Source organism: Chionomys nivalis, chromosome 15 (genome assembly GCF_950005125.1).
Source record: "Chionomys nivalis chromosome 15, mChiNiv1.1, whole genome shotgun sequence".
Lineage (NCBI taxonomy): Eukaryota > Metazoa > Chordata > Mammalia > Rodentia > Cricetidae > Chionomys > Chionomys nivalis.
Window position 1 is genome coordinate 5,050,301 of NC_080100.1, and position 10,691 is coordinate 5,060,991.

A 10,691-nucleotide genomic window follows, 5' to 3' on the forward strand; every position below is an offset into this window, starting at 1 on the left:
AGAAATAAGAAGTGGGCTTAGAAGATCACAGGGCTCCTGTCAGTCGCAGACACTGGTTTGAGTCTTGCCCCACTGACTTCTGATAATAGGTGCCATCGCCTTGGCCCACCCCTAGCGACGACACTCTGAGCCCAATCAAGCAGTAACCAGAGTTTGTAATTGAAGCTGATCAAAAAGGGACCTCATTAGAATCACTGTCACCTTCATTAACAGTGTGTCCCCGAATGCCGTATTATCTGGGGAAGTAATAAAGCCCATATAGTCCAAGATTCCCACAAATTGTTTGTCCTTCAGCAAGAACTGGGCCAGCTGGATCAGAAAAAGAGCACTATGGAATTCTCCATATTGAGTTTTGTCTTCTTGGAGACTCAGTTAGAAGGGAGACTTCCACCCAAGCAAGATGAAATTCCTCAGACTAATGAACAAGAAAGCTGAGGGTTTAGCTTCAACAGAACCAGACCCCAAGATTCTTGGAGGTTGGTCATTAGTGTCATTTCCTTGTAGAGGGCAACCTCAACAGCCGGCTCTCCTACAATCTCGGAGATCACAGACTCGCCCTTACTTCTGAATGCCAGTGTATATATAATCCACTTGTTTATATTAAATTCTATTAGCATGTTTTGTTTTGTTTTTGAGACATGGTTTCTCTGTGTAACAGTTCTGACTGTTCTAGAATTTGCTTCTAAGACCAGGCTAGCCTCGAACTCACAGAGATTCACCTGCCTCTGCCTCCTGAATGCTGGAATTAAAGGTGTGTACCACCACTCCCTGGCTTAAATATCATTATTTAAATTGTATGATTTTTTTTTTTTTGCCTGCAAGTATGTTTGTTTGCCATATGCCTGGTCCCACAGAAGAGGGCATCAGATTCCCTGGAACTGGAGTTAAGCAGCTGTGAGCCACTGTGTGGGTGCTGGGAATTGAACCTGTGTCCTCTGTGAGAGCAGCCAGTGTTCTTAGACACTAAGCCATCTCTCTAGTCTCTTTCCAGTAATTTTTAGAGATTCCCCAAACTTGAGTTCCACCAACCTTTTTATCTCACATATTAGTTGTTTTGTTATTAGCACAGACATGAGCAGAAGCTTTCTGCTCTCTCTAGAAGTAGTGCCAGTGAGAGGAATCCATTGGGAAACAGTGTAGCAAAATAGATCACCATCAAGAGCATGTTCAGAAGCAATGAGTTCATGCAGGTAAAAACCACATATAGCAGAGACAAAAGAGATGTGCTGTTAGGGACCGCAGAAGCCATGAGCCCATGCAGGTAAAAATCACATGTAGCAGAGACAAAAGAGATGTGCTGTTAGGGGCTCCAGAAGCCACAGCTGACTTGCATTCTTCCTTCTGCCTGAGTCATAGCACCTGCCTCTGCTTTCTCACTCACAAAACAGTAACGCTAGTTGTCTGACCCACCGGCTAGGGTCATGACGCCTGTTAGAGGATTTTGTGGTGGGGGAGCACTGAGGGTAGTTCATGGCAGTCAGAGATGCTGCATCAGTGTGGCTCCGGTGGCCACTGTGATTGCCGTGTTGGCAAAAGGGTGGTAAAATACGCTGAGTTCATCTGCTCAGGGTACACAGTTAAAATGTGAGTATTTGGAAATTAATTATATTAATTATATTAGGCTTGGTAGCTCACACCTTTAATACAAGAACTTGATAGGAGGGTTTGAAATTTGTAGTCAGCCTGAGCTACCAGACAAGACCCTGTCTCCAAAATGAAAACAGAAACAAGGCAAAAGTCACGTTAGTTATGAACTCTGGAAGAGTTGTGATGATCTCAGCCTAAGATTCTTTTGTGACATCAAGAAAAACAGTTTGTCACAGTAATTAGTTTTTTGAAGCATGCCCTCTTATAACAGAGAAGGGACAGCAGCCCTGCAACATGGGCAGAGATCTAAAGGGAACACAGACATCATGGGCACCGCAGCACCTTGAGAGGATAAAGTTGGAATTGCTCTGGACTCTGATGTGTAAAGTCTGTGGTTTGTTTAAGATTTGTTTAATAATGATGTCTCAAGCACACTGTAGACAGCTTTCTGACTTAGGACACTTGCTGCAATTAGAACCTTGCTAACCTAGCTCTGCCATGTTGCAGGTATCAATCATGGACCTGTAATAGCCGGTGTCATAGGAGCTCAGAAACCACAATATGACATCTGGGGCAACACTGTCAATGTCGCCAGCAGAATGGACAGCACCGGGGTCCTGGACAAAATACAGGTAATTCAATTTCTTCTCAGACACTCTTGGTGTCTACATCAAGTTACATCAAACAGTAAAATAATAATAAAATTTAAAAATTTAAATAGGTAAACTTTGAGTTCACTTAAACCCTTTTTTAGGGAAAATGTTAGTTTTTGCATTTACTGTCGGGAATGGCACCAACCAGATTCTAATGATGCTAAGGCCATGGACCTTATAAGGACTTCAGGTCATCCTCTGACCAGAAGTGGCCTGTGTGGCAGGACGGTGGCCCAGGGTCCTGGGTACCTAAGAGATGCCCTCCTGTACTGAGTGCCGCGGAGGTGCCTCCCTGAACTGCTGCACTTTCTGACCCCATCACACATATAAAGACTTTGCGGGGAAGGCCTGCAGCTCAAGGGAAAGTAAGACGGAAATCAGCCTCGCATGGCATTTCAAGAGCTCTAAATAACCCCAAATCTCCACAGTCCACCCCAGGGAGAGAAAGACGACATCTGACAAGGGAAAGCAACAACCTGAAAAGATAAAATCGTACCATGTTAATATTCCCGCTGCTCATTAAATCCATTTTAGCCATAGCTAAAGTAACTCTAATTAGAAGAACACTAATTATATTCTAGAAAAAAAGGGTATAAATTGCTAGATGGATAATGAGAAAAGGTCTGGTTTAGGAAATGTTATGAAATGTCTCCAGTTCTCTCACCGAGCGGCAGTTTATGTGGGGTGGAAGGACAACCCAGTCAGGATAGAAAGTCCCAAGATGGGATGGAGGCAGCCAAGAAGAAGGCTATGTCCTCCTAGAGTTGGCAGTTTATCTCATTTAATTCCTGGCTCCACTCAAGTGCTGAGCTGTGGACTATGGACTATGGACTTGTTTGTCACCAAGTGCCCTCACACTGTGGAACGGTGTTGCATTGGAGACAACAGGCACACAGTGGTCATCACAGCCACTGGGTCTCAAATATGACAGCATCATAAAAGAGGGCATGTTTCAAACCATGAACTTTGCAGGATGGAAAGTGAGCAGACAGGCCAGAAAGGGAAGTTAGTCTGATTCCTAAATGATTTTACAGTTGCCTCTTATGAAGGGCTGGGATGCTGCAATAGCTTCGGGCTATAGGTGCTTGGACCTGCACTTCCTCTCTCCCGAGCAGCACTAGACATGTGAAAATTGTTCAAATTATGATATACAAAGGTTAAAGACTTTGTTCCAAATTCTAGCCTTGTGTGGAGACTTGGGTCACCTCCAAGCTACCCAAAGAGAGATGGTACAGGTTCTTAGTACTTTGATGAGACTGTGAGCTTTTCCCTCCCAGAAGCCTCTTGGAGCAGGTGCTTGCAGCCAGCCACTTGCAGAGAGCATGATGGCACCGGGCTGCCTGCTCTACAACGTACCTCTTAGTTCTTTTTTTTATCCCCTGTTTAGTTATTGGCCTCTGGTGAGAATGGGTGTTGCCCACAGGACAGAGGCAGTGGAGAAAAGGTTTGGGGTCACTGAGGGGAAAGAAGGAAAGATAGGTGTGGGCACGGTTAGAGGGTGATCCGCGGAGGAGGGGAAAATTTAACAACACAGACCTGTGCAGAAGGAGCGCAGGGGGCTGCTGCCCATTCTACCATTTGAAATAAGAAAGATCTAGGACATAAAGAATAACAACAAAGGGAAACAAGTCCACCTCTTTATGTATCATTATTTAATTACATGCATATGAATATGCGTCGTGCGGGCAGGAATGTGGATATGTGCTTGTGAGAGTTGCCTGCAGAGGCCATGATGCCTGACCCCTGGGGCCTGGAGCCATAGGTGATGGCAAGCCATGTGATGTGGGCTCTGGGAATCAAAGTTGGGTTCTGTAAGAGCGGCGTGTGCCCTTAACCGTGGACCAATCTTGTCAGCCCTGGTCTTGTTTTTAACCTACATCTTTTTACACTTTCACACAACATCTGTAGAATGAGACGCGTGTTCTCAAGGTTTAGATGTCACTTTAGATGTATTTATAGGAAAATTACAGTTAATTTTGTGCCTTGATATGAAAATGTTGTTTTAGATTGTACATGGAGACTATCTCCTTTATTCCCATCGTCAACCCCATATCCAAATCACTTCATGTCTTTTGATTAAATTATAGTAGAGTTTTATTTGACCTATTTTTATACTGGAGAAAGCCTTTCTGAAGCCTGCCATTGCAGTAGCATATTGCTCCCCACCACAGTTACTCTTTGTTCCTCAAAGAGGGATAGGGAGTTTTCTGAAGAGCTGAACACCTATGCTTATGGTCTTACTTGCCTTCTTCAAAATTGGTTTCAGTACTAGAGATAAGCGAAAACCAATCTGACTTCTAGTGATGGAGCTAGTGAGCTGCTCACGAGTCCCCAGAACGCATGTGCCTGCTCAAGCGTAGTGTCCGGCATCTGCAATGAGGTGCTAAACTCCCCAGCTGAAAGAGAAGTGTGTGTGCACATGTGTGTATTTGCATGTATGCGTATGTGTTCTTGCACATGTGTGCATGTACATGAGTGCTTGCATGTGTGCATGCATGTGTATTTGTGTAAGTTTCCATGTCTATGTATGTTCCCATATGTATGCATGTGTGCTTTAAATGTATGTATTGTATGCATACATGTGCATATGGGCTTGCATATGTGTGTTTAATATGAGTGTATATGGTGTGTTTGCATGTGTATGCATCCATGTTTGTTTTTCACGTGTGTGTGTCCATACATGGACATGTTTTGCCAACTTCCCCTACCTCATTCTCAAAATTAAGTGGTTTCACATCTCATCCCAGATATGTATTGTTATGAAAGATAATTCCAGCTATGTGGAAAATTTGCATGAAAATCACTGGACATCCATTGTAGGCATTGTCATGTTTGTCCTTTGGAAGATGTGCTAACTCCCCACGCTGTGTGCCTCAGCTTGGATAAGGGTCTCAAATGACCAGAAGTTTATAACGTTGCCTCGCATGTGCAAAGCTCTAGATTTGAACTCAGCACTGCCAAAAAGAAAAAAATTATATATTCTACTGTCATCAAGAGCAGGGTTTTAGTTCACCCTGCTCTCACCCACCTGCCTGGCATAGCATTCCATCTTGTTCAGCCCAACTGGAGTCGATTTCAGTGGCCGTTCTGAAGGAGAGTTTGACTTTGGTTGATAATTAATGGAGCAAATACGGCTTTTCAGGGCTCACCTCCTTCCACTTGAGTCAATCAGTCAGACCCTAGTTCTCGCCAGGTGAGCAGCAGTCCAACAGGGAGAAGGCAGACGTAAAGAAGGGAGGTGTGCAGATGACACAACCAAGTCCTCCAGGCCTGACCAACCCAGCTGGCCGTTACTATGGGAACAGAGGCATCTGGCCATGCTCACAGGATCCAACTCAAGTAACCTTTGCTCTGGTCACATCCCCTCTACCTGGGAGGCTGAGATTTGGTTCTTCTGATGGTGCCTGAGGCTGGTCATTTTCGACCAAGAGGACCCAGTAGAGTACCAAGAGATAAGTGGTCCAATATCTGAGTCTAACCATGCTCTAGAGCATCAAGGCCTTCAGTTCTTTCTACGTGAATGTTGTTAACCAACGCCAAGGGATGCCAGCAATCATGGACAACATGGAGTCTCCTTGTAGGCATACAAAGAACACCACACCCCTTACCAAGGACACACTTTCCCACCTGTGTTTCCTCTCCATACCCAGAATGTTCAGAACTTGATGGTTCTTTAGAATATGCTTTACTATTCCTGGCAAGTTTAAAGTCCTTGGTGTAAACATCAGAAACAGCAAGGCTGTAAGTCCCCAGCAGCCACTGTGGACATGGCCGTGCCCTGTGTGACTCTGAGGGACTTTCTTATTGACACTTATTGAACTATGTGTTCCAGGATCTCAGGCAGGTGGAACATCTCCACAGATAACTGAGGAGGAACTAGGGCAGATCTCTGTAGAAACAGGGAAAGTTTGCAGCCTGTGGCTTGTGCTGACTCAGAAACTGATGTGGGTGCCAGGCCGGCTTCCTTCTGGGAACTCACCTTGCTCTCATCCAAAAGCTGCTCGTCTCTGCTTACATTCCAATGTAACAGAGAGGAAAGTTATGACTGAAAATTTCATACATTATTCTCTTCCAATTTCATGTTTTTGTAACCGATGGAATCCACTTCATGACATTAGTGTGTGCATGAGTGTGCTGTGATCTACTGGATCACAGGTCGCCTCCTGGGGACCATATACCCGAAGGACTCTGACTCTCCTCCCCTAGGAGCCATCAGTCGCCAATATCTCCTCAGCTGAGGGATGGAGCACCCTATTTCCTTCTCCGTTCCGGGATGTCGTGTGGCTTGATGCTGTGCAGGTCTCATACATGCAGACATGACACTCCCACGTTCATATGTGAATCTGCCCTCTTGTGTCTCACTACTCATCCACTGCCTGTGGCCAGTGTAGTCTTCCCATCTGTGGTCATCCCTGAGCCTTGGGACGGGAGCTGTGGTACAGAGATGCCAGATAGAGCCGAGCAGTTCACGATCTCTATTCCCTGCATGTTTGCCAGTTGCATGTGCTATTGCCGTTCTGATGCAGGTGGAGAAATGCATTCATTCACAGGTATAGAATGAAAGAGCCTAGGGAGCAGTTTATGCTACATCCATTTAGCAGAGTGATGGTACTGGGTTCTCCCCTAGAGCTAGGACCTAGCCAACCATAGGTATTTGGCACAGTTTAATGGTACCACATGTGAATTCTGCCTTGTGGTTCGTGTACTAGGAGGCGTATCTTGCCAGGTCAGTCACTGTAGGTTGCAGTGTTCATTGCTATGTAAGATGGTTAGTTGTTTTTCTCCAATAGCATCATGCCTAGCTAACCAGTCAAGATGACGCTTCCAGGTCTATACCAAGTTCTGGAGGAGAGCAATGGCGATAACCTGTAATGGTTTCTACAGGACTCCACTGACCACTAGCTCCAAATGACGCATCCATCCCTAGCAGCAGGCTTTCCCCCGATAGCCTATGTTGTCTAGGAGAGGTACTGTCACCCACCCCCTCATTATAGAGTAATTCCATTTAAACTCCAAAGTATGCGTACACTTTAGGCAGCGTCTACAGTAGTGTGTCTCCATGTAGGTTTTCCAGGTATTCAGTGTTGCTTATCCCTCCCCGATAAGCCACAGGCGTCTTAACTTTGGACATTATTTGGCAGTTTAGGCTCTTTCCGTTTCCTTTTTTATACTAGCACTAAATTAAACATGACTGACTTTAACATTTTCTGGTAGATTGTTTTTCCTCTATTAATGTCTCAGGAATGGAGTTCTTGGGGTAGCAAACAGGACAACTCTTTGACTCCGTTTGAAGTGGGTGGCACCGACTTGGGGAGTAACCCCTTTGTGTGTGTTCCTGTGGCCCATAGGTGACCGAGGAGACCAGCCTCGTCCTGCAGACGCTTGGCTACACATGCACATGCCGTGGCATCATCAACGTGAAGGGGAAAGGGGACCTGAAGACATACTTCGTCAACACAGAGATGTCAAGGTCCCTTTCTCAGAGCAACTTGGCGTCCTGAGAATCTGCCCCTTCCTGGCAAGGAGAGCGTACTTGCAGGAGCGAACCACGCACTTTCTGACTGCAGCCGCCTTTGTGTCCGTCATGTTGATGTCCGTGCTCTGTCCCACCCTCTGGAGCCCTCGCAGAACTAGTTCCTGTGACCCAGTGGCGTACTGTTTGGTGTCTGCGTGAGCCCAGATTGTCCTGCCGCTTGCACTGTGCTTACTCCTAAGCAAAAGGAGAAGGGAGCGCGTCCTAGGAGAGCATTCAAAGAAGTGTTGAAGAGAGAGGCGAAATGAACACAAATTCTTAAGGCAATAAAACTGGGGGGTGTATCTTATCTTCTGGTGCATGCTCTTGTCTGGAAACTACGGTAGCTCGTAACTGCATCCCTAGTCTGATATTCAAACACACAGTATTTGTGAATTAAGTTGATCCTGTCACCCAACATGGAGTCTGTGCTCACCCATCCACGCGTGTCATTGCCAGCGATCATCCGCGGGCCTCAGCCGGGACTCACGGCCCTTGTCACCCTGCTCTGTTGTCTTGTGGAAGCGGCCCATTGCCGTCCATCAGCAGAATGAGTCCTCAACAGCCTAGGACCAGTTTTGTACCAGACTCGTCGGAGGTTTTGATGCCATTTGTCTTTTGTAAGGTTAATTCATTAAAGATTTATGTACTTTGGTTTATAGTGCTGTATCCTTTCTTTCCTTTCCTTTTTTTCCTTCCTCCTGTGATGTGGTCCAGAATGAAAGTCTGTTTTCCGTCTCTCAGCCTTTTCAGAAGCTGCCTGGAAGCTAGGACGGAGTCAGACCCTTGCATGATGGAGATGGCAACACAGTTTGTGATGCAGTGGATTGTGAAATGGTTTTCTGGGAGGAAAGAATCTGTGCCTGGTGTATCTGATGGTCTGGTTTCAATTATGCTGTCTTTTGAGGACCATTTAAACAGTTAAAAGTCACCGGGCAGTAGAGTGCATGCCTTTAATTCCAGCACTTGGGAGGCAGAGGCAGACGTAACTTTGTGAGTTTGAGGCCAGCCTTGTCTATAAGAGCTAGTTCCAGGACAGGATCCAAAGCTACAGAGAAACCCTGTTTTGAAAAACCAAAAAAAATTAAAAATAAAATAAAAAAATAAACAGTAAAAAGTTGGTACAAGCCTCGGAGCCCTATATGCCTACTGGACCTTCTGTAGGGAAATACCTTGCCAGGGCTTGCGGAGTCAAACAGAAGCATTTGGGACCAGCTGTGTAAATCAGGTACCACAATAGGCTGAGTGGGCTGAGAGGCTTTGCTGAGCTTACAAGCTGCCTGTGCTGTCTGAGGAGGCTTAAGAAGACATGAACACAATGTCTGTGGCAAATCCAACTCTGAAGCTGCTTGGGCTTGGCTATTTTTTTTTCTTTTTTCTTTTAACATAAGGAAATTACACTTTGCCAAATGATAGAGAGAGAGAGCAATTTTGCAGGCTGATTGAGCAAACTTGGTTTCCTCTGTCAGTTCCGAGCAGACGTCTAGAGGCGGCAGAGGACTCAGATGGGCTACCAGGAGACTAAAGCTTCCAGTCCAACCCCTGGCTCTAACCCCTGGCTCTGGTTTTTCCTAGCTGCACGTCTCGGGCACATCGCTTGACTCCTCCTAGGCGTATTTTCCTCCTTGTGAGCTCATGGGATCCGGTGATTAAACGAGCTAATGATGGAGAGAGAGCCTGGCAGTACCCAGCATGATCTTACCAGCATGTTCACAGCAGGCAGGCAGCTGCGGTGCCAGGACTTCGACTCAGAACTGTCCTTCGCCGTGTGTGTGTGTGTGTGTGTGTGTGTGTGTGTGTGCTGCATGGCCTTTCAGTTTTCTGCCTCAACCGGGCATTTTTGGATCCTGTAACCACATGTGATATTGGCTTTAATATGGTTAGATCACCAAATGGTAACTGAAGGGAGAGATGTGATATTAGGGCATTCCTCTTCCCTCTAACCAAAACCTAGGCTAGTGTGCTGGGGATGCCAGCGGGTCCAGCCATCAGCAGGCATGTCCAGTGTCTTTCCTCCTGTACGGCTCACACCCAGGTTGTTCTGGGCCGCTGTGCTCTGGTAAATAGTCGCTGTGATTCTTCAGGTTTCCTCCCACAGTCCCCCAGAGAGACAGAGGACAGGGCACTGTGAGAAGAACCTGGGAGGGTAGAAGCCGGAGCTAATTACCTGTCTGAAGCATCCGTACAGTTTTGACAGCACCTAAGGTCATTGTCAGTGTGTGCCTAGCACAGCTCTGGTCTCACACCAGCCTCTCAGGGTGGGATGTCTACCTGCTTACTCTTAACCCAAACCTGGACCACTGAAGAAGAAATCTGGCCCAACCTACATTTACAGATTCCCAAGTGGCTTCCTTCCCTGTGTTAGGTGAATAACTTCCCAGGGGATTCGGGCCACCTTCTGGATTTGAGACTCCCTCCTCTTCAACTACAAATGCAGAGACAGGCGCAGAGATGTCCAGTCTGCGGCTCCCGGTCAGGCGACTGCTCTGTGGCCATGGCGGCACTAAGGTAGAAAAACTGCCTGTTTTATCAGATCGAAAGCAGCCACTCCTGATTCGAACATCTTGACCTCTGAGGAACAAAAAAATATCCTTAGAAACATGCAAATCAGAGGAACTGTAGAGACCAGCATCGCCCACGTGAAGCTGCTTCTCACGCACCTCCCCCTCACCTTTTAGCCCTGTGGGAGGCCCCTCCCACAAAACATCAGGCTAGTCCCCTAACTCCCATGCTTTGATGTGACTGGAGGTGGCTGAGGTGTGCGGTCTGTCAATCTTCCCATGTTCTCTTTGGCTCCTTAGTGCCCTTCCCGGAGGCAGCAGCCGTCAAATCTCCTCTGCCTTCTTCTCTTTTTTATCAGCACACAGATGCAGGAAGCAGCGTCAAACAGTGGTGGGGACTTGACAAGTGGACTCTCCAGGCTAGGGACATGGCTCAGC

At 46.5% G+C, this 10,691-nt stretch overlaps 1 protein-coding gene across 1 annotated transcript in view; it reads left to right on the forward strand.

The window, feature by feature from the left end:
* The window catches only part of Adcy2 (adenylate cyclase 2), a 325,945-nt gene extending 317,536 nt beyond the window's left edge, over positions 1–8,409 (forward strand). Inside the window, exons 24-25 of the mRNA XM_057789671.1 lie at positions 2,095–2,219; positions 7,589–8,409. Coding sequence (XP_057645654.1) covers positions 2,095–2,219; positions 7,589–7,741 — 278 coding nt within the window. The 3' untranslated portion in view covers positions 7,742–8,409. The remainder of the gene's footprint in view (positions 1–2,094; positions 2,220–7,588) is intronic.
* The last annotated feature ends 2,282 nt before the right edge of the window (positions 8,410–10,691 follow it).